The following is a 21,245-nucleotide window of genomic DNA, read 5'->3' as shown; positions in this document are numbered from 1 at the left end:
TCTTCCTCACGATGCCATCTATTTTGTGAAGTGCACCAGTCCCTCCTGCAGCAAAGCACCCTGACAACATGATGTTGTCACCCCCGTGCTTCATGGTTGGGATGGTGTTCTTCGGCTTGCAAGCCTCCCCCTTCTTCCTCCAAACATAACGACGGTCATTATGGCCAAACAGTTATATTTTTGTTTCATCAGACATTTCTCAAAAAAGTACCATCTTTGTCATTTACATTACATTACATTTAAGTCATTTAGCAGACGCTCTTATCCAGAGCGACTACAAATTGGTGCATTCACCTTATGACATCCAGTAGAACAGTCACTTTACAATAGTGCATCTAAATCTTAAAGGGGGGGGGGTGAGAAGGATTACTTATCCTATCCTAGGTATTCCTTGAAGAGGTGGGGTTTCAGATGTCTCCGGAAGGTGGTGATTGACTCCGCTGTCCTGGCGTCGTGAGGGAGTTTGTTCCACCATTGGGGGGCCAGAGCAGCGAACAGTTTTGACTGAGCTGAGCGGGAACTGTACTTCCTCAGTGGTAGGGAGGCGAGCAGGCCAGAGGTGGATGAACGCAGTGCCCTTGTTTGGGTGTAGGGCCTGATCAGAGCCTGGAGGTACTGAGGTGCCGTTCCCCTCACAGCTCCGTAGGCAAGCACCATGGTCTTGTAGCGGATGCGAGCTTCAACTGGAAGCCAGTGGAGAGAGCGGAGGAGCGGGGTGACGTGAGAGAACTTGGGAAGGTTGAACACCAGACGGGCTGCGGCGTTCTGGATGAGTTGTAGGGGTTTAATGGCACAGGCAGGGAGCCCAGCCAACAGCGAGTTGCAGTAATCCAGACGGGAGATGACAAGTGCCTGGATTAGGACCTGCGCCGCTTCGTGTGAGGCAGGGTCGTACTCTGCGGATGTTGTAGAGCATGAACCTACAGGAATGGGCCACCGCCTTGATGTTAGTTGAGAATGACAGGGTGTTGTCCAGGATCACGCCAAGGTTCTTAGCGCTCTGGGAGGAGGACACAATGTAGTTGTCAACCGTGATGGCGAGATCATGGAACGGGCAGTCCTTCCCCGGGAGGAAGAGCAGCTCCGTCTTGCCGAGGTTCAGCTTGAGGTGGTGATCCGTCATCCACACTGATATGTCTGCCAGACATGCAGAGATGCGATTCGCCACCTGGTCATCAGAAGGGGGAAAGGAGAAGATTAATTGTTTCGTCTGCATAGCAATGATAGGAGAGACCATGTGAGGTTATGACAGAGCCAAGTGACTTGGTGTATAGCGAGAATAGGAGAGGGCCTAGAACAGAGCCCTGGGGGACACCAGTGGTGAGAGCGCGTGGTGAGGAGACAGATTCTCGCCACGCCACCTGGTAGGAGCGACCTGTCAGGTAGGACGCAATCCAAGCGTGGGCCGCGCCGGAGATGCCCAACTCGGAGAGGGTGGAGAGGAGGATCTGATGGTTCACAGTATCGAAGGCAGCCGATAGGTCTAGAAGGATGAGAGCAGAGGAGAGAGAGTTAGCTTTAGCAGTGCGGAGTGCCTCCTAGATACAGAGAAGAGCAGTCTCAGTTGAATGACTAGTCTTGAAACCTGACTGATTTGGATCAAGAAGGTCATTCAGAGAGATAGCGGGAGAGCTGGCCAAGGACGGCACGTTCAAGAGTTTTGGAGAGAAAAGAAAGAAGGGATACTGGTCTGTAGTTGTTGACATCGGAGGGATCGAATGTAGGTTTTTTCAGAAGGGGTGCAACTCTCGCTCTCTTGAAGACGGATGGGACGTAGCCAGCGGTCAGGGATGAGTTGATGAGCGAGGTGAGGTAAGGGAGAAGGTCTCCGGAAATGGTCTGGAGAAGAGAGGAGGGGATAGGGTCAAGCGGGCAGGTTGTTGGGCGGCCGGCCATCACAAGACGCGAGATTTCATCTGGAGAGAGAGGGGAGAAAGAGGTCAGAGCACAGGGTAGGGCAGTGTGAGCAGAACCAGCGGTGCCGTTTGACTTAGCAAACGAGGATCGGATGTCGTCGACCTTCTTTTCAAAATGGTTGACGAAGTCATCTGCAGAGAGGGAGGAGGGGGGGGGGATGATTCAGGAGGGAGGAGAAGGTGGCAAAGAGCTTCCTAGGGTTAGAGGCAGATGCTTGGAATTTAGAGTGGTAGAAAACGGCTTTAGCAGCAGAGACAGAGAAGGAAAATGTAGAGAGGAGGGAGTGAAAGGATGCCAGGTCCGCAGGGAGGCGAGTTTTCCGTTTTCCTCCATTTCCGCTCGGCTGCCCGGAGCCCTGTTCTGTGAGCTCGCAATGAGTCGTCGAGCCACGGGGCGGGAGGGGAGGACCGAGCCGGCCTGGAGGATAGGGGACATAGAGAGTCAAAGGATGCAGAAAGGGAGGAGAGGAGGGTTGAGGAGGCAGAATTAGGAGATAGGTTGGAGAAGGTTTGAGCAGAGGGAAGAGATGATAGGATGGAAGAGGAGAGAGTAGCGGGGGAGAGAGAGCGAAGGTTGGGACGGCGCGATACCATCCGAGTAGGGGCAGTGTGGGAGGTGTTGGATGAGAGCGAGAGCGAAAAGGATACAAGGTAGTGGTCGGAGACTTGGAGGGGAGTTGCAGTGAGGTTAGTGGAAGAACAGCATCTAGTAAAGATGAGGTCGAGCGTATTGCCTGCCTTGTGAGTAGGGGGGGAAGGTGAGAGGGTGAGGTCAAAAGAGGAGAGGAGTGGAAAGAAGGAGGCAGAGAGGAATGAGTCAAAGGTAGATGTGGGGAGGTTAAAGTCGCCCAGAACTGTGAGAGGTGAGCCGTCCTCAGGAAAGGAGCTTATCAAGGCATCAAGCTCATTGATGAACTCTCCGAGGGGACCTGGAGTGCGATAACTGATAAGGATGTTAAGCTTGAAAGGGCTGGTAACTGTGACAGCATGGAATTCAAAGGAGGCGATAGACAGATGGGTAAGGGGAGAAAGAGAGAATGACCACTTGGGGGAGATGAGGATCCCGGTGCCACCACCCCGCTGACCAGAAGCTCTCGGGGTGTGCGAGAACACGTGGGCGGACGAAGAGAGAGCAGTAGGAGTAGCAGTGTTGTCTGTGGTGATCCATGTTTCCGTCAGTGCCAAGAAGTCGAGGGACTGGAGGGAGGCATAGGCTGAGATGAACTCTGCCTTGTTGGCCGCAGATCGGCAGTTCCAGAGGCTACCGGAGACCTGGAACTCCACGTGGGTCGTGCGCGCTGGGACCACCAGATTAGGGTGGCCGCGGCCACGCGGTGTGGAGCGTTTGTATGGTCTGTGCAGAGAGGAGAGAACAGGGATAGACAGACACATAGTTGACAGGCTACAGAAGAGGCTACGCTAATGCAAAGGAGATTGGAATGACAAGTGGACTACACGTCTCGAATGTTCAGGAAGTTAAGCTTACGTAGCAAGAATCTTATTGACTAAAATGATACAGTACTGCTGAAGTAGGCTAGCTGGCAGTGGCTGCGTTGTTGACACTACACTAATCAAGTCGTTCCGTTGAGTGTAATAGTTTCTGCAGTGCTGCTATTCGGGGGCTAGCTAGCAGTGTTGTTTACGTTACGTTGCGTTAAAAGAACGACAATAGCTGGCTAGCTAACCTAAAAAAATCGCTCTAGACTACACAATTATCTTTTATCTATGTAGCTAGCTACGATCAAACAAATCAAACCGTTGTACTGTAATGAAATGAAATGAAAGTGTGATACTACCTGTGAATGCGACCGGGTTGAGTCTATTCGGTAGACGTTGGCTAGCTGTTGGCTAGCTGTTGGCTAGCTGTTGGCTAGCTGTTGGCTAGCTAGCAGAGTCTCCTACGTTAAGGACGACAAATAGCTGGCTAGCTAACCTCGGTAAATTAAGATAATCACTCTAAGACTACACACTCTAAACTACACAATTATCTTGGATACGAAGACCGCAAAGACAGCTATGTAGCTAGCTAACACTACACTAATCAAGTCGTTCAGTTGAGTGTAATAGTTACTACAGTGCTGCTAATCGGTGGGCGTTTGCTAGCTGGCTAGCTGCTGGGCAAATAGCAGTGAAGACTACGTTAGGACGACGAAATACGATAATTATGCAATTATCTTTGATACAAAGACAGCTATGTAGCTAGCTAAGAAGAAATTGCTAAGATTAGACAAATCAAACCGTTGTACTGTAATGAAATGTAATGAAAAAGTTATACTACCTGCGGAGCGAAGTGCCGATGCGACCGCTCTTTCCAACCCGGAAGAGGAGTGATGTGCATGTGTCCCCATGTGCAGTTGCAAACCTTAGTCTGGCTTTTTTTATGGCGGTTTTGGAGCAGTGGCTTTTTCCTTGCTGAGTGATCTTTCAGGTTATGTTGATATTGGACTCTTTTTACTGTGGATATAGATACTTTTGTATCGTTTGCTCCAGCATCTTCACAAGGTCCTTTGCTGCTGTTCTGGGATTGATTTGCACTTTTCGCACCAAACTACGTTCATCTCTAGGCGACAGAATGCGTCTCCTTCCTGAGCGGTATGATGGCCGGGAGGTCGCATAGTGTTTATACTTGCGTACTATTGTTTGTACAGATGAACGAGGTACCTTCAGGCATTTGGAAATTGCTCCCAAGGATGAACCAGACTTATGGAGGTCTACAATTTTTTTTCTGATGTCTTGGCTGATTTATTTTGATTTTCCCATAATCTCAAGCAAAGAGGCACTGAATTTGAAGGTAGGCCTTGAAATACATCTACAGGTTCACCTCCAATTTACTCAATTGATGTCAATTAGCCTATCGGAAGCTTTTAAAGCCATGACATAATTTTCTGGAATTGTCCTAGCTGTTTAAAGGCTCAGTCAACTTCTGACCCACTGGAATTGTGATACAGTGAAATAATCTTTCTAAACAATTGTTGGGAATATGACTTGTGTCATGCACAAAGTAGATGTCCTAACTGACTTGTCAAAACTATAGTTTGTTAACAAGACATTTATGGAGTGGTTGAAAAATGAGTTTTCATGTAATCTTCGACTGTACCTCTTCAAACCTGATTCGTACTATAGGGCTCAGGGAATCACTTTCACACGTTCTATTTAAACCAAAAATATTTACTTGTGTATTTCTCTATAGACTGCACCGCTCCACCACTATCACTACCAGCATCTCCATAATGGTCCGTTGCGCCACTGGTGGTCTTGTCCCAAATGGAATCTTATCACATGGGCCCTGGTCAAAAGGAGTGCACAATATCGAGAATAGGGTGCAATTTGGTACACAGCCTGCTGGTCGTGTGAGTGATGGAAACTGTTTATTCAGCTGCACTACTTGTCAGACCAGATCTTGTGCTAATGTAATGTGACATGGGAGTCGGTGGTGGGATGTGCATGACTTCAACCAGGGCAAACCGGAGAGTCAGGCAGGGCAAGCTGCTGTTCATTGTGTGTTCTGTGAAAAGCTGACATGGTGGATCCATGCAGGGAATTTGGCACAAGGGGTTACGTGCGTACTCACATGAAAGGATACATGTACGCACACTTTTTTTTTCTTTTTTTCCCCAATTTTTTATTTTTTTATTTCACCTTTATTTAACCAGGTAGGCTAGTTGAGAACAAGTTCTCATTTACAACTGTGACCTGGCCAAGATGAAGCATAGCAGTGTGAACAGACAACACAGAGTTACACATGGATAAAACAATTAACACGTCAATAACACAGTAGAAAAAAAGAAAAGAAAAGGTCTATATACATTGTGTGCAAAAGGCATGAGGAGGTAGGTGAATAATTACAATTTTGCAGATTAACACTGGAGTGATAAATGATCAGATGGTCATGTACAGGTGGAGATACTGGTGTGCAAAAGAGCAGAAAAGTAAATAAATATAAACCGTATGGGGATGAGGTATGTAAAATTGGGTAGGCTATTTACCGATAGACTATGTACAGCTGCAGCGATCGGTTAGCTGCTCAGATAGCAGATGTTTGAAGTTGGTGAGTGAGATAAAAGTCTCCAACTTCTGCTATTTTTGCAATTCCTTCCAGTCACAGGCAGCAGAGAACTGGAACGAAAGTCAGGTAATGTAATGTCGATCATCTTCTCTCCACTGTCCCCAAAATTGCTACAAATGTCTTCACGGCTGTTGGCCATTGAGCCATAGGGCTTTGGCCAAAAGTAGTGCGCTGAATAGGGTCCCATTTGATTTTTTTTATTTTTAACTCATTTTTTGAGTGGAGAGACGAGATGAGGAGGAAGTGGTCTCAGTCCTGAGGCCACGGGTAGATATTGAATGGAGAGCTGGTGCAGTAATCTTCATTAAGAAGAGGAGTGTTAATGGAGAGCTGGTGCAGTAATCTCCATTAAGAAGAGGAGTGTTAATGTAGAGCTGGTGCAGTAATCTCCATTAAGAAGAGGAGAGTTAATGGAGTGCTGGTGCAGTAATCTCCATTAAGAAGAGGAGTGTTAATGTAGAGCTGGTGCAGTAATCTCCATTAAGAAGAGGAGTGTTAAAGGATCACTTTTTTATTGTCATTCGCTGTGGTTTTGCCCCAAAGAAATCCGGAAGGAAAGAAAGTGCGATAGGAGGAGAGATGGAAGATGGAAAGAAAAGGAAGTAGCTGAAGGAACAAAATATTAAATCGAGAGCAAAACACGGGTTATTATTTTTAACAGCTAACACCATCCCCCGGGGTTTCAAATGAGGTAACGAGACCGGGTCATGGATTGCAGAGGTGACCGCACTCCTTAAGCCACCTGGCCAACTCCTCAACGTAACACAAGCCACCTGGCCAACTCCTCAACGTAACACAAGCCACCTGGCCAACTCCTCAACGTAACACAAGCCACCTGGCCAACTCCTCAACGTAACACAAGCCACCTGGCCAACTCCTCAACGTAACACAAGCCACCTGGCCAACTCCTCAACGTAACACAAGCCACCTGGCCAACTCCTCAACGTAACACAAGCCACCTGGCCAACTCCTCAACGTAACTCAAGCCACCTGGCCAACTCCTCAACGTAACCCAAGCCACCTGGCCAACTCCTCAACGTAACCCAAGCCACCTGGCCAACTCCTCAACGTAACCCAAGCCACCTGGCCAACTCCTCAACGTAACCCAAGCCACCTGGCCAACTCCTCAACGTAACCCAAGCCACCTGGCCAACTCCTCAACGTAACCCAAGCCACCTGGCCAACTCCTCAACGTAACCCAAGCCACCTGGCCAACTCCTCAACGTAACCCAAGCCACCTGGCCAACTCCTCAACGTAACCCAAGCCACCTGGCCAACTCCTCAACGTAACCCAAGCCACCTGGCCAACTCCTCAACGTAACCCAAGCCACCTGGCCAACTCCTCAACGTAACCCAAGCCACCTGGCCAACTCCTCAACGTAACCCAAGCCACCTGGCCAACTCCTCAACGTAACCCAAGCCACCTGGCCAACTCCTCAACGTAACCCAAGCCACCTGGCCAACTCCTCAACGTAACCCAAGCCACCTGGCCAACTCCTCAACGTAACCCAAGCCACCTGGCCAACTCCTCAACGTAACCCAAGCCACCTGGCCAACTCCTCAACGTAACCCAAGCCACCTGGCCAACTCCTCAACGTAACCCAAGCCACCTGGCCAACTCCTCAACGTAACCCAAGCCACCTGGCCAACTCCTCAACGTAACACAAGCCACCTGGCCAACTCCTCAACGTAACACAAGCCACCTGGCCAACTCCTCAACGTAACACAAGCCACCTGGCCAACTCCTCAACGTAACACAAAGAACAAGGGAACTAAGCCTAGACAATATATTTTTCCCACAGGTATGACTAGCCCGTTTTCTTTCCTTTTTTTTCCCCAGGTGCGAATTTCCACTGCACAACAATGCTGACAATGGACTTCTGTGAAGACCAAACATGGTCCTTGTGGCAAAACTGGGATGGTGCTAGGGGGTTCAAATTACGTAGACTAGGCCAGGTCCAGTAAAGAGCTTGGCCATGAAGCAGTGGAGAGTGGCCACCATTTTTGTCAGCTTTTGTTCACACTTTTGGCTGAGAGTCAGATGGGGATGGAGAAAAATAGTTGAGTTTCATCCACGTAGCATAGCAATGGTAGGAGAAACCATGTGAGTATATTACATTGCTGAGCGACTTGGTGTACAGAGAGAACAGGAGAGGGCCTAGATCTGAGCTCTGGTAGACACCAGTAGAGAGACCATGTGGTGCAGACACAGATCCCCTTCATGTCATCTTGTTCAAACCACCATTTAAGTTTTACTTACAAGTTACTTACAAAAAAGGATTTCCAAGAAAAACTCTATGGAGGCTTGATCTGTGTTCTGATGAGGTTTTCCATTACATCGCTCTGCAAAGATGTTATGGTACCATGCCCTATTGTATAGCAATCTACTGCCATGTGTGCTGTGCTGTTGTCTGATAGCCGCCTTTCTCACAGACAGAGCCCCACTAGACGGATGTGACGGGGAGAAGATGAATGGAGCACTATCTCTTATCATTGACTGTTTGCCAGTCTCTCTCCGCTCACAGGCGTACTATCCCCGCCCAGTCTGTATGTATTACTGTGTGTGTGTGTGTCTGCTTGTTGTTGATTTATCACAATCTGTCAAATCAAATCAAATTTTATTTGTCACATACACATGGTTAGCAGATGTTAATGCGAGTGTAGCGAAATGCTTGTGCTTCTAGTTCCGACAATGCAGTGATAACCAACAAGTAATCTAACTAACAATTCCAAAACTACTGTCTTATACACAGTGTAAGGGGATAAGGAATATGTACATAAGGATATATGAATGAGTGATGGTACAGAGCAGCATACAGTAGATGGTATCGAGTACAGTATATGCATATGAGATGAGTGTGTAGACAAAGTAAACAAAGTGGCATAGTTAAAGTGGCTAGTGATACATGTATTGCATAAGGATGCAGTCGATGATGTAGAGTACAGTATATACATATGCATATGAGATGAATAATGTAGGGTAAGTAACATATAAGGTAGCATTGTTTAAAGTGGCTAGCGATATATTTACATCATTTCCCATCAATTCCCATTATTAAAATGGCTGGAGTTGGGTCAGTGTCAATGACAGTGTGTTGGCAGCAGCCACTCAATGTTAGTGGTGGCTGTTTAACAGTCTGATAGCCTTGAGATAGAAGCTGTTTTTCAGTCTCTCGGTCCCAGCTTTGATTGTGTGCCTTGTTTATGGAGGGAGGCCTATTATGGATTGTGCTTACAGTATATCATGTGTGTGTGTGTGTGTGTGTGTGTGTGTGTGTGTGTGTGTGTGTGTGTGTGTAAGCTTGACTGGCGTTGCATTATGCTACCTTATCTACACCAGTAGATAACATCATGTGTGAGACAATGTACAGTATTAAATTAAGTGCCCTTTAATATAGCCTGGACCACATGGATTCTTTTGTTGCCGGTTTCTGGTGTCTTGTGGTGGAAAACTGAGCAAGTTGACCATAACCCTTCAACCCTATTACCAATAGATTGTTAAAACATTTCTAGCCTCTCAGTTTCTTTGGTAAAGCTTGCATTCAGTTGCCCCTCCCTGTTGCACACAACAAGCTTCCATTCCCTCTGTCACAAGGGGATTAATGACTTTTAAGATGAGGTCGTCAGCCCTGTTATGGTCAGCCCTGTTATGGTCAGCCCTGTTATGGTCAGCCCTGTTATGGTCAGACCTGTTACTTTATAAACAAAACTTTTTGAGGGGAGTTTCTGTTTAAATGAAAATAAATAAATCATAAAATTCCATGTCAATTCGCAATGCAGAATAATAGTCCTATTACGTATGTATGACAGCTAGGGCCAGGCAATGAATTATATCTACGCGACCCTTTAAAGACAGAACACAGTTCAGTAACATGTCCATAATTGATTACTTTTTAGACAATAAAAAAAAAGTGTAATGTAATTCTCTGCTCTTGCATGTAATGTTGCCTCCTTGACAACAACAAACGTTGCTGATTTGATGTCCTGGTATGTTTTTTTTAATGATAAGACAGCTAAATGTCCGTTCATTCTACTAAATGTCTTGTTAAGTCGTAATGTATAACAAACTTTGACAGTTTGACAGTTCTGTTTACCTTGTGATGGAAGCGGCATTACTTTACAGACAAGTAAAATGCTGTTCATGTCTCCAGAGGTTTTCTGTCAGCTTTAAAAAAAAGCCGTAGTGGAGCCTACCCTAACAGACAAACATGTCATAGCCTGGTGGCATGGTCTACATCACAGCGTTTATCTCCCCCCAAAGTGCTCTGGCTGGCTGGCCCTTAATGCGGCTGTAAATCAGGCTCTGTCTGGTCTGGGCCGGAGGTGCTCTGCCAGGCACCCCCTCTCTGCCATAGCTTACGTCTGCCAGGAGAGCTCCCCTTAGTTATGCTTTATGGTAATTTAGCCGACTGGCCTGCCATTCATCACTCACACAGTACATGTTCAACCACAGCTCAGAGCTCCGCCACCCCCCCCACTCAGGAGAAGCAGCTTCCAGGAATGGTGGATTGTGGGTGATGGAGATGAGGGTGAAATGTATCAACTCGAGGCTGGATGGGGTATCAGGAGATATACAGTACCAGTCAAAAGTTTGGACACCTACTCATTGAATGGTTTTTCTTTATTTGTACTATTTTGTACATTGCAGAATAATAGTGAAGACATAAAAACTATGAAATAACACATATGGAATCATGTAGTAAATAAATAAATGTACTAACCAAAAAAGTGTTAAACAAATCAAAATATACTTTATATTTGAGATTCTTGAAAGTAGCCACCCTTTGCCTTGACGACAGCTTTGAACACTCTTGGCATTCTCTCAACAAGTTTTTTTATGAGGTAGTCACCTGGAATGCATTTTGATTAACAGGTGTGCCTTGTTAATTTGTGGAATTTCTTTCCTTCTTAATGCGTTTGAGCCAATCAGGTAGGGGTTGTATTCAGAAGAGAGCCCTATTTGGTAAAAGACCAAGTCCCTTTTATGACAAGAACAGCTCAAATAAGCAAAGAGAAATGACAGTCCATTACTTTAAGACATGGTCAGTCAATGTGGAAAAATGTCAAGAACTTTTAAAGTTTCTTCAAGTGTAGTCGCAAACACCATCAAGCGCTATGATGAAACTGGTTCTCATGAGGACCGCCGTAGGAAAGGAAGACCCAGAGTTACCTCTGTTGCAGAGGATAAGTTCATTAGAAGTACCAGTCTCAGAAATTGCAGCCCAAATAATTGCTTCAGAGTTCAAGTAACAGACACATCTCAACATCAACTGTTCAGAGGAGACTGCGTGAATCAGGCCTTCATGGTTAAATTACTGCAAAGGAACCACTACTAAAGGACACCCATAAGAAGACTTGCTTGGTCCAAGAAACACGAGCAATGTACATTAGATCGGTGGAAATCAGTCCTTTTGGTACGAGTCCAAATTTGTGATTTTTGGTTCCAATCGCTGTGTCTTTGTGAGATGCAGAGTAGGTGAATGGATGATCTCTGCATATGTGGTTCCCACCGTGAAGCATGGAGGCAGTGGTGTGGTGGTGCTTTGCTAGTAACACTGTTAGTTATTTATAATTCAAGGCACACTTAACCAGCATGAATACCACAGCATTCTGAAGTGATACGCCATCCCATCTGGTTTGGGTTTTGGTGGACTATCATTTGTTTTTCAACAGGACAATGATCCAACACACCTCCAGGCAGTGTAAGGGCAATTTGACCAAGAAGGAGAATGATGAAGTTCTGCATCAGGTGACCTGGCCTCCACAATCACCCGACCTCAACCCAATTGAGATGGTTTGGGATGAGTTGGACCGCAGAGTGAAGGAAAAGCAGCCAACAAGTATCCAGCATATATGGAAACTCCTTCAAGACTGTTGGAAAAGTATTCCAGCTGATGCTGATTGAAAATGCCAAGAGCGTATACAGCTGTAATCAAGGCAAAGGGTGGCTACTTTGAAGAATCTAAAATATATTTTATATTTGTTTTACTTTTTTTTCTTTTTTGGTTCATACATGATTCCTTGTTATTTCATACTTTTGATGTCTTAACTATTATTCTACAATGTAGAAAAATGGTAAAACAAAGAGAAACCCTTGAATGAGTATACTGTATATTATGTTTACTGGTATAAGATGTCTGTTAGTGGAAAGAAACTGATTCATGGAACGGAACTGTTTTCTCTTTCTCACTCACTCTCTCTCTCTCTCTCTCAATCTCCCTACATGTCCTTTTCTCTGCCCTGCAGCACTGCAAAGTATAATGTCCTCACCTTCCTACCTCGGTTCCTCTACTCTCAGTTCAGAAGGGCTGCCAACTCCTTCTTCCTCTTCATCGCTCTCCTGCAGGTAAGACAGAGATGATTTGTTTTGGTTGCTAGAGCTTTGCCATCTGTAGTAAAGGTTACATTAATATTCAAACACACTGAATACCCCACATGCATTCCCAAACTGAATACACACACTACTGAAAAATACATGTGGGAGCGTGAGTGTCCCTCTTTAAAGGAATTTAGTGTTTTACTTCCTCAACACACATCATTTCACACATCAGATGCTTTAAAAATGCACCACAACTATATGTCCGTGGTTTACCAGACATGAGTTGTAAGCAGAGGACAAACAAAGATTCCTAACACAGACCAGCACTCACATGGATAGTGTGGAAATATTCTCATTTGGATGGTGGCGCTGGGATTTGTGTGGCTAGATCAGGGTTGTGTTCATTAGGCACCAAACGGATGAAAATGGACCGAAACATGGAGGGACTACCTGGACTTGACCAATAAGAAATGCTTATTTTAGTTTTCTGTTGCGAACCTAATCAAAACATTTTCCTTTGCATGCCCCAATGAACGTGACTCTGTCGTATTAACTTTGATTTCTCCAGAATGTGGCATAATAGACCAGAGGGAATCCACAATCTACTAAAAGTTCAGAGTGATTACGGTTAACCTCACAGAACCTTAGTGTGAATCTAAAAAAACAACTCTCTCCTAGAAGTTCAAAGCTCCACGGAGTCGATTAGGACAATGGATTCAGGGCGAGACTTAAACCTCAATTTTTTATCACTCTGGATTCTGCTAACTAATGCAACGGTAATGAGAGCTGACTAACACAGCGTTAATGAGACCGTTTGACACTAAATGTGACTGTTTCTGGAAACTAGGTGTATGTTTGGGTCATTACTTCACAGGAGAGCGGTTTGTATGTCAAATCAAATCAAATTAATTTATATAGCCCTTCGTACATCAGCTGATATCTCAAAGTGCTGTACAGAAACCCAGCCTAAAACCCCAAACAGCAAGCATTGCAGGTGTAGAAGCACGGTGGCTAGGAAAAACTCCCTAGAAAGGCCAAAACCTAGGAAGAAACCTAGAGAGGAACCAGGCTATGTGGGGTGGCCAGTCCTCTTCTGGCTGTGCCGGGTGGAGATTATAACAGAACATTGCCAAGATGTTCAAATGTTCATAAATGACCAGCATGGTCGAATAATAATAAGTCAGAACAGTTGAAACTGGAGCAGCAGTACGGTCAGGTGGACTGGGGACAGCAAGGAGTCATCATGTCAGGTAGTCCTGGGGCACGGTCCTAGGGCTCAGGTCCTCCGAGAGAGAGAAAGAAAGAGAGGAGAGAATTAGAGAACGCACACTTAGATTCACACAGGACACCGATCACCATGGGATGCTCTCGGGGGAGAGAACTTACTTCCACAGGTGCTGGCTTGGTCAATACTGACTGAACAGGTGCTACACTGTAGCTAGATACTCATGGGATCACTAGATATTTTTTATTTCAAAATCAGCCTGTAGGCACTGGTCAAAAATAGTGCACTATAAAGGGAATAGGATACCTATGTGATTCAGTGATGTTTGATTTTGAACTGGGACGTGTGCTTTTCCTTTCAGCAAATTCCGGATGTGTCGCCCACGGGTCGCTGGACAACTCTGGTGCCGCTCCTCTTCATCCTGGTGGTGGCAGCAGTCAAGGAGTTCATTGAGGATCTGGTGAGGGAACACTACCAACATTGAACACTGGGGAACACTACCAACATTGAACACTGGGGAACACTACCAACATTGAACACTGGGGAACACTACCAACACTGAACACTGGGGAACTCTACCAACACTGAACACTGGGGGAACTCTACCAACACTGAACACTGGGGGAACACTACCAACACTGAACACTGGGGGAACACTACCAACACTGGGGGAACACTACCAACACTGGGGGAACACTACCAACACTGGGGGAACACTACCAACACTGGGGGAACACTACCAACACTGGGGGAACACTACCAACACTGGGGGAACACTACCAACACTGGGGGAACACTACCAACACTGGGGGAACACTACCAACACTGGGGGAACACTACCAACACTGGGGGAACACTACCAACACTGAACACTGGGGGAACACTTAACTCAAATTGCCCCTTTGATACCTTAGTCTGACATTAACAGCACCTGTGTGTTTTCAAGGCTTTTAAAGATGTGTTTAAGGTTTTGTATAATTTCAGCCAGTTGTTTTGAAAGTAGCACTCACAAACCAAAAGGGTCCCCGAAAGTTGTGCACTGTTGTGTACATCATCCAATTGGTATGATATGTTATGAATTCCAATTTGTACAATATGTTACAATTTTGTAAGTGCTTAAAATCCCTTTCAATCTCTTTAAGTCTTCTGACCTCAGGCTAATTTAGGTTCCATTAAGGCTGAATAAAAATGTATAAAAAGTAGGCTAATGGTTAACCGTATTGCCTAAAGGACATAATGCATTGTCAAGGAGGAATCTGTTGCATTTGAGCGTTTGTGTGAGACTGGCACACTTCTAGACTTTATCAATAGAAGAAAAAAATAGTATTTCAGTATTAGGCAAGATGCCTGCCTGGATTGAATTGACCATACTCTAACTCAATACGGTAGCCACTGTAAATGGATGAGAGTGAATAGATGTTCAGTTGCACGGTCTGCTTGGTATTGTTGGATTCAGGCCACTTGTCCTTTGAGTGTTCTGTATGGGATTCCTTGCAGAGAGGAGACCTTGTGGTGACGGGAACACAGCAGGTCACAGGTACACACAGACTGGACCGGTCACAGCTGGGCACTGCACTGGGCTACTCAGTCCATAAATTAGCCTATATAAGTTCATGCACAGAAACAGTTGTGTCCATTTGCTGAAATTCATGTTGATTAACAGATGTTTGTGAAATGTGGACCAGCATTTATGCCTGTCTATTTTGAAGGTTAACACATTCGTTTTTTGTTTTTACACATTTCCCAAGACCCATTGCCAATGGTGAATTGAATTCAGTACTGTACCAAGCCAGAGTATGCTGCGCTTTTTAGCTGTGCCCCTGCAATGCGATCCTCTCTGCCTAGCCCAGCTCCCAGTGGACTGTAATAGTTATCCTATAACTTTAGCAATGTTGTCTTTATATCTGGCATCTAGTGGTGAAGTGACCAGCGCAGCAATTTACACCAAGGCCTCTCGTGATAAATATTGGAGCAGCAAGGTGATTACTGTCTTTATTAGGATGAAGGTCACCTGCACCACGCCCACCCCAGTCTCCTTCCCATCAGCTCCCAATGATGAAACGGCCGACTCAATGATTGACCCGCATGCTTCATAAAACATTCATCATTGATCCATCAGTCACATCTCAGTGTCCCCTCATAGCTTTGTTCTGAACTAATCACTATATGAAATAAATAGGCCTGCATTGTATAGGCAACACAAGTGTGTGTGTGTGTGTGTGTATTTTAGGAGCCCTGTATACGCTGTGCTTTTGTTATTTCATGCTTGAGCAGATGCAGTGTCTTCGGAAAGTATTCAGACCCCTTAACTTTTCCCACATTTTGTTAGGTTACAGCCTTATTCTAAAATTGATTTGATGATTTAAAAAAATAATCTACACACTATACCCCATGATGACGAAGCAAAAACAGGTTTTTAGAAATGTTAATTTATTAAAAATAAAAAACGGAAATGGCACATTTTACATAAGTATTCAGACCCTTTACTCAGTACTTTTGTTGAAGAGTCTTTGGCAGAAATTACAGCCTCAAGTCTTCTTGGGTATGACACTACTAGCTTGGCACCTGTATTTGGGGAGTTTTTCCCATTCTTCTCAAGCTCTGTCAGGTTGGATGGGGAGTGTGGCTGTACAGCTATTTTCAGGTCTCTCCAGAGATGTTTGTTTGGGTTCAAGTCCGGGCTCTGGCAGGGCCACTCAAGGACATTGAGACTTGTCCCGAAGCCACTCCTATGTTGTCTTGGCTGTGTGCTAGGGTCGTTGTCCTGTTGGAAGGTGAACCTTTGCCCCAGTCTGAGGTCCTGAGTGCTCTGGAGCAGGATTTCATATGTTGTAGTGCTGCAGCCGGACAACGTTGCTGTAGTGCTGCAAGCCGGACAACGTTGCTGTAGTGCTGCAAGCCGGACAACGTTGCTGTAGTGCTGCAAGCCGGACAACGTTGCTGTAGTGCTGCAAGCCGGACAACGTTGCTGTAGTGCTGCAAGCCGGACAACGTTGCTGTAGTGCTGCAAGCCGGACAACGTTGCTGTAGTGCTGCAAGCCGGACAACGTTGCTGTAGTGCTGCAAGCCGGACAACGTTGCTGTAGTGCTGCAAGCCGGACAACGTTGCTGTAGTGCTGCAAGCCGGACAACGTCGCTGTAGTGCTGCAAGCCGGACAACGTCGCTGTAGTGCTGCAAGCCGGACAACGTCGCTGTAGTGCTGCAAGCCGGACAACGTCGCTGTAGTGCTGCAAGCCGGACAACGTCGCTGTAGTGCTGCAAGCCGGGCAACGTCGCTGTAGTGCTGCAAGCCGGGCAACGTCGCTGTAGTGCTGCAAGCCGGGCAACGTCGCTGTAGTGCTGCAAGCCGGGCAACGGTGCTGCAGCTGGTGGGTGAGAGCCAGTGCTCCTCCACGTGACATACAGCTACATTCATTAGCCACTCCAGCACATTGCATGGATATCGAATTATATTTAATTCTATTGTATGTCTGAGTGAAGGAAAAAGCAGGAGTGAGGGGGAGACAATGTGGAGAACATCTAAGGCAACCTGTAATGATGTGCAATTCCCTCAAGGGACTCAACAAAGACTGCTGGGCGAGTAGTAGGCTTAGTTGCGTTTGGTGCACATCAAAACCTCAGTGGAATAGTTTCCAACTCACAAAAGCATTTGTGTCTTTACTTTTCTTCATGCCTGAAAAATGTTGGCTGTCTGATGGAGGGATACTGGTAGGCTACACCTCAGATATTTGAAGGGTATTTAAGTTGCAGAAGGAGCTCCTCACTGTTCTCAGCAGTATTAATAGCTAGGCTACTTTGTTCTAAGACCAAACAAACTGAAATTTCACATTTACCTTAGTGTTCAGACCCTTTACTCTACTTTGTTGAAGCACCTTTTACTGCGAGAGCCTCGAGTCTGTTTGGGTATGACGCTACAAGCTTGGCACACCTGTATTTCTGGAGTTTCTGCCATTCTTCTCTGCAGATTCTCTCAAGATCTGTCAGGTTGGATGGAGAGCGTCGCTGCAAAGCTATTTTCTGGTCTCCAGAAATGTTTGATTGGGTTCAAGTCTGGACTCTGGCTGGGAAAATATTTTTAGGGGAAGGGTAGCCCTCTATAGTCCTTTTAAAGTCGTTGTATTGTTTGACATGTTAAATACTGTGCAACGAAGATGCGTATTGTCCTCAATATTAGTAAAATTACCAACTGGGGAAATTGGGCTTTGAATGGGCTTTGTTAAGGTCTTTAACTTTCCCTTCTGGGTAATGTTACTGTAGTGGTGTAGTGCTGCAGCCGGGTAATGTTACTGTAGTGCTGCAGCCGGGTAATGTTACTGTAGTGCTGCAGCCAGGTAATGTTACTGTAGTGCTGCAGCCGGGTAATGTTGCTGTAGTGCTGCAGCCGGGTATTGTTGCTGTAGTGCTGCAGCCGGGTAATGTTGAGGTAGTCCTGCAGCCGGGTAATGTTGCTGTAGTCCTGCAGCCGGGTAATGTTGCTATAGTCCTGCAGCCGGGTAATGTTGCTGTAGTGGCGTAGTGCTGCAGCCGGACAACATTACTGAAGCAACATTACCGGGCTAGAAAACAAACTGAAATATCACATTTACATAAGTGTTCAGAATCAATCAATCAATCAAATGTATTTATTAAGCCCTTCTTACGTCAGCTGATGTCACAAAGTGCTGTACAGAAACCCAGCCTAAAACACCAAATGGCAAGCAATGCAGGTGTAGAAGTACAGTGGCTAGGAAAAACTCCCTAGAAAGGCTAGAACCTAGGAAGAAACCTAGAGAGGAACATGGCTATGAGGGGTGGCTGCAGGCAGAACAGTTGAAACTGGAGCAGCAGCATGGCCACGTGGACTGGGGACAGCAAGGAGTCATTGGCAGCGATTTTGCAGTGATTACAGCCTCGAGTCTTCTTGGGTATGACTACAAGCTTGGCACACCTGTATTTGGGGAGTTTCTCCCATTCTTCTCTGAAGATCCTCTCAAGCTCTGTCAGGTTGGATGGAGAGCGTCGCTGCACAGCTATTTTCAAATCTCTCCAGAAATGTTTGTTTGGGTTCTGGCTGGGCCACTCAAGGACATTTAGAGTCTTGTCCCGAAGCCACTTCTGCGTTGTCTTGGCTGTGTGGTCAGGGTTGTTGTCCTGTTGGAAGGTGAACCTTTGCCTGAGCGCTTTGGAACAGATTTTCATCAAGGATCTCTCTCTACTGTGCTCCGTTCATCTTTCCCTCAATATTGACTAGTTTCCCAGTCCCTGCTGCTGAAAAACATCCCCGCAGCATGATGCTTCCACCACCATGCTTCATCGTATGTGCCTTTCACTGAGGAGTGGCTTTCGTCTGGCCAGTATACCACAAAGGCCTTTATTGGTGGAGAGCTGCAGAGATGATAGTCCTTCTGGAAGGTTCCTCCAACTCCACAGAGGAACTCTAGAGCTCTGTCAGAATGACCATTGAGTCTTGGAGAAGTCCCTGACCAAGGCCATTCTCCCCCGATTGCTTAGTTTGGCCAGGTGGCCAGCTCTAGGAAGAGTCTTGGAGGTTCCAAACCTCTTCCATTTAAGAATGATGGAGGCCACTGTGTTCTTGTGGACATCCAATGCTGCAGACATGTTTTGGTACCCTTCCCCAGCTCTGTGCCTCAACACAATCCTGTCTCGGAGCTCCACGGACAATTCCTTTGACCTCACCACTTGTTTTTTTCTCTGACATGCAATGTCAACTGTGGGACCTTATAGACAAGTGTGTGCTTTTCCAAATCATGTCCAATCAATTGGATTTACCACAGGTGGACTCCAAGTTGTAGCCACATCAAGGATGATCAGTGGAAAAAAACCTGAGCTCAATTTCAAGTGTCATAGCAAATAGTCTGAATACTTTTTAGGTAAATTGGGTATCGCTGTTTTATTTTTAATACATTATCAAAAATGTCTAAAACCTGTTTTCACTTTGTCATTATGGGGTATTGTGTGTGGTTTTGATATGTCAAAAAAATATTGAATAAATTTGAGATTAACGCTGGAGGGATCTGAGTACTTTTCAATGCACTGTAAATACATGGGTAGATGTATACAATTCTAGCCAAACATGCAAATTTCATTAATCAGACCTTTACTATGACTTAATCAAGAAGCCGGCTGTAGGATATTTAGTCTACATCATAAATCATCATCTGTATCTGCAACAGAGATCAGATTGGCTCCTACAGAACTGAACTGACCACCTGCTGTGATTCTCTGCATCTTAGCACACACACACACACACACACACACACACACACACACACACACACACACACACACACACACACACACACACACACACACACACACACACACACCACAACTGTTCTCCCAGACTCTTATGATTGCTAAATACTGTACAGTTTAAACACCCCTTTCCCCAAAACACATGTACAGTTGAAGTCGGAAGTTTGAATACACTTAGGTTGGAGTCATTAAAACTCGTTTTTCAACCACTTCACAAAGTTCTTGTTAACAAACTATAGTTTTGGCAAGTCTGTTAGGATCATCTACTTTGCATGACACAAGTCATGTTTCCAACAACTGTTTACAGACAGATTATTTAATTTATAATTCACTGTATCACAATTCCAGTGGGTCAGAAGTTTACATCCACTAAGTTGCCTGTGCCTTTAAACAGCTTGGAAAATTCTAGAAAATTATGTCATGGCTCTAGAAGCTTCTGATAGGTGAATTGACATCATTTGAGTCAATTGGAGGTGTACCTGTGGATGTATTTCAAGACCTACCTTCAAACTCAGTGCCTCTTTGATTGACATCATTGGAAAATCAAAAGAAATAAGCCTGGTTCATCCTTGAGATTTCCAAACACCTGAGGGTACCACGTTCATCTGTACAAACACCATGGGACCACGCAACCGTCATACCGCTCAGGAAGGAGACGTGTTCTGTCTCCTAGAGATGAACGTATTTTGGTGCGAAAAGTGCCAATCAATCCCAGAACAGCAGCAAAGGACCTTGTGAACATGCTGGAGGAAACAGTAAAACGAGTCCTATATCTACATTACCTGAAAGGCCGCTCAGCAAGGAAGAAGCCACTGCTCCAAAACCGCCATTAAAAAAAAGCCAGACTACGGTTTGCAACTGCACATGGGGACAAAGATCATACTTTATTGAGAAATGTCCACTGATCTGATGAAACAAAAGTAAAACTGTTTGGCCATAATGACCATTGTTATGTTTGGAGGAAAAAGGGGGAGGCTTGAAAGCTGACGAACGCACTCCTAACCGTGAAGCACCGGGGTGGGAGCATCATGTTGTGGGGGTGCTTTGCTGCAGGAGGGACTGGTGCACTTCACAAAATACACTGCTCAAAGAAATAAAGGGAACACTAAAATAACACATCCTAGATCTGAATGAATGAAATATTCTTCTTAAATACTTTTTTCTTTACACAGTTGAATGTGCTGACAACAAAATCACACAAAAATTATCAATGGAAATCAAATTTATTTGGAGTCACACTCAAAATTAAAGTGGAAAACCACATTACAGGCTGATCCAACTTTGATGTAATGTCCTTAAAACAAGTCAAACTGAGGCTCAGTAGTGTGTGTGGCCTCCACGTGCCTGTATGACCTCCCTACAACGCCTGGGCATGCTCCTGATGAGGTGGCGGATGGCCTCATGAGGGATCTCCTCCCAGACCTGGACTAAAGCATCCGCCAACTCCTGGACAGTCTGTGGTG

General features: G+C 45.5%; 1 protein-coding gene across 8 annotated transcripts in view; it reads left to right on the top strand.

Moving 5' to 3' along the window:
- LOC123993554 (phospholipid-transporting ATPase IA-like) overlaps positions 1–21,245 on the top strand; it is a 197,570-nt gene that overhangs the window by 59,130 nt on the left and 117,195 nt on the right. For all 8 annotated transcript variants that reach the window (XM_046295834.1, XM_046295836.1, XM_046295831.1 and 5 more), the window contains exons 3-4: positions 12,229–12,328; positions 13,888–13,986. In XM_046295834.1, coding sequence (XP_046151790.1) covers positions 12,229–12,328; positions 13,888–13,986 — 199 coding nt within the window. The remainder of the gene's footprint in view (positions 1–12,228; positions 12,329–13,887; positions 13,987–21,245) is intronic.

Source organism: Oncorhynchus gorbuscha, linkage group LG13 (genome assembly GCF_021184085.1).
Source record: "Oncorhynchus gorbuscha isolate QuinsamMale2020 ecotype Even-year linkage group LG13, OgorEven_v1.0, whole genome shotgun sequence".
Lineage (NCBI taxonomy): Eukaryota > Metazoa > Chordata > Actinopteri > Salmoniformes > Salmonidae > Oncorhynchus > Oncorhynchus gorbuscha.
Note: the sequence above shows the minus strand (reverse complement) of the source record. Positions and strands in the feature narration are given on the sequence as shown.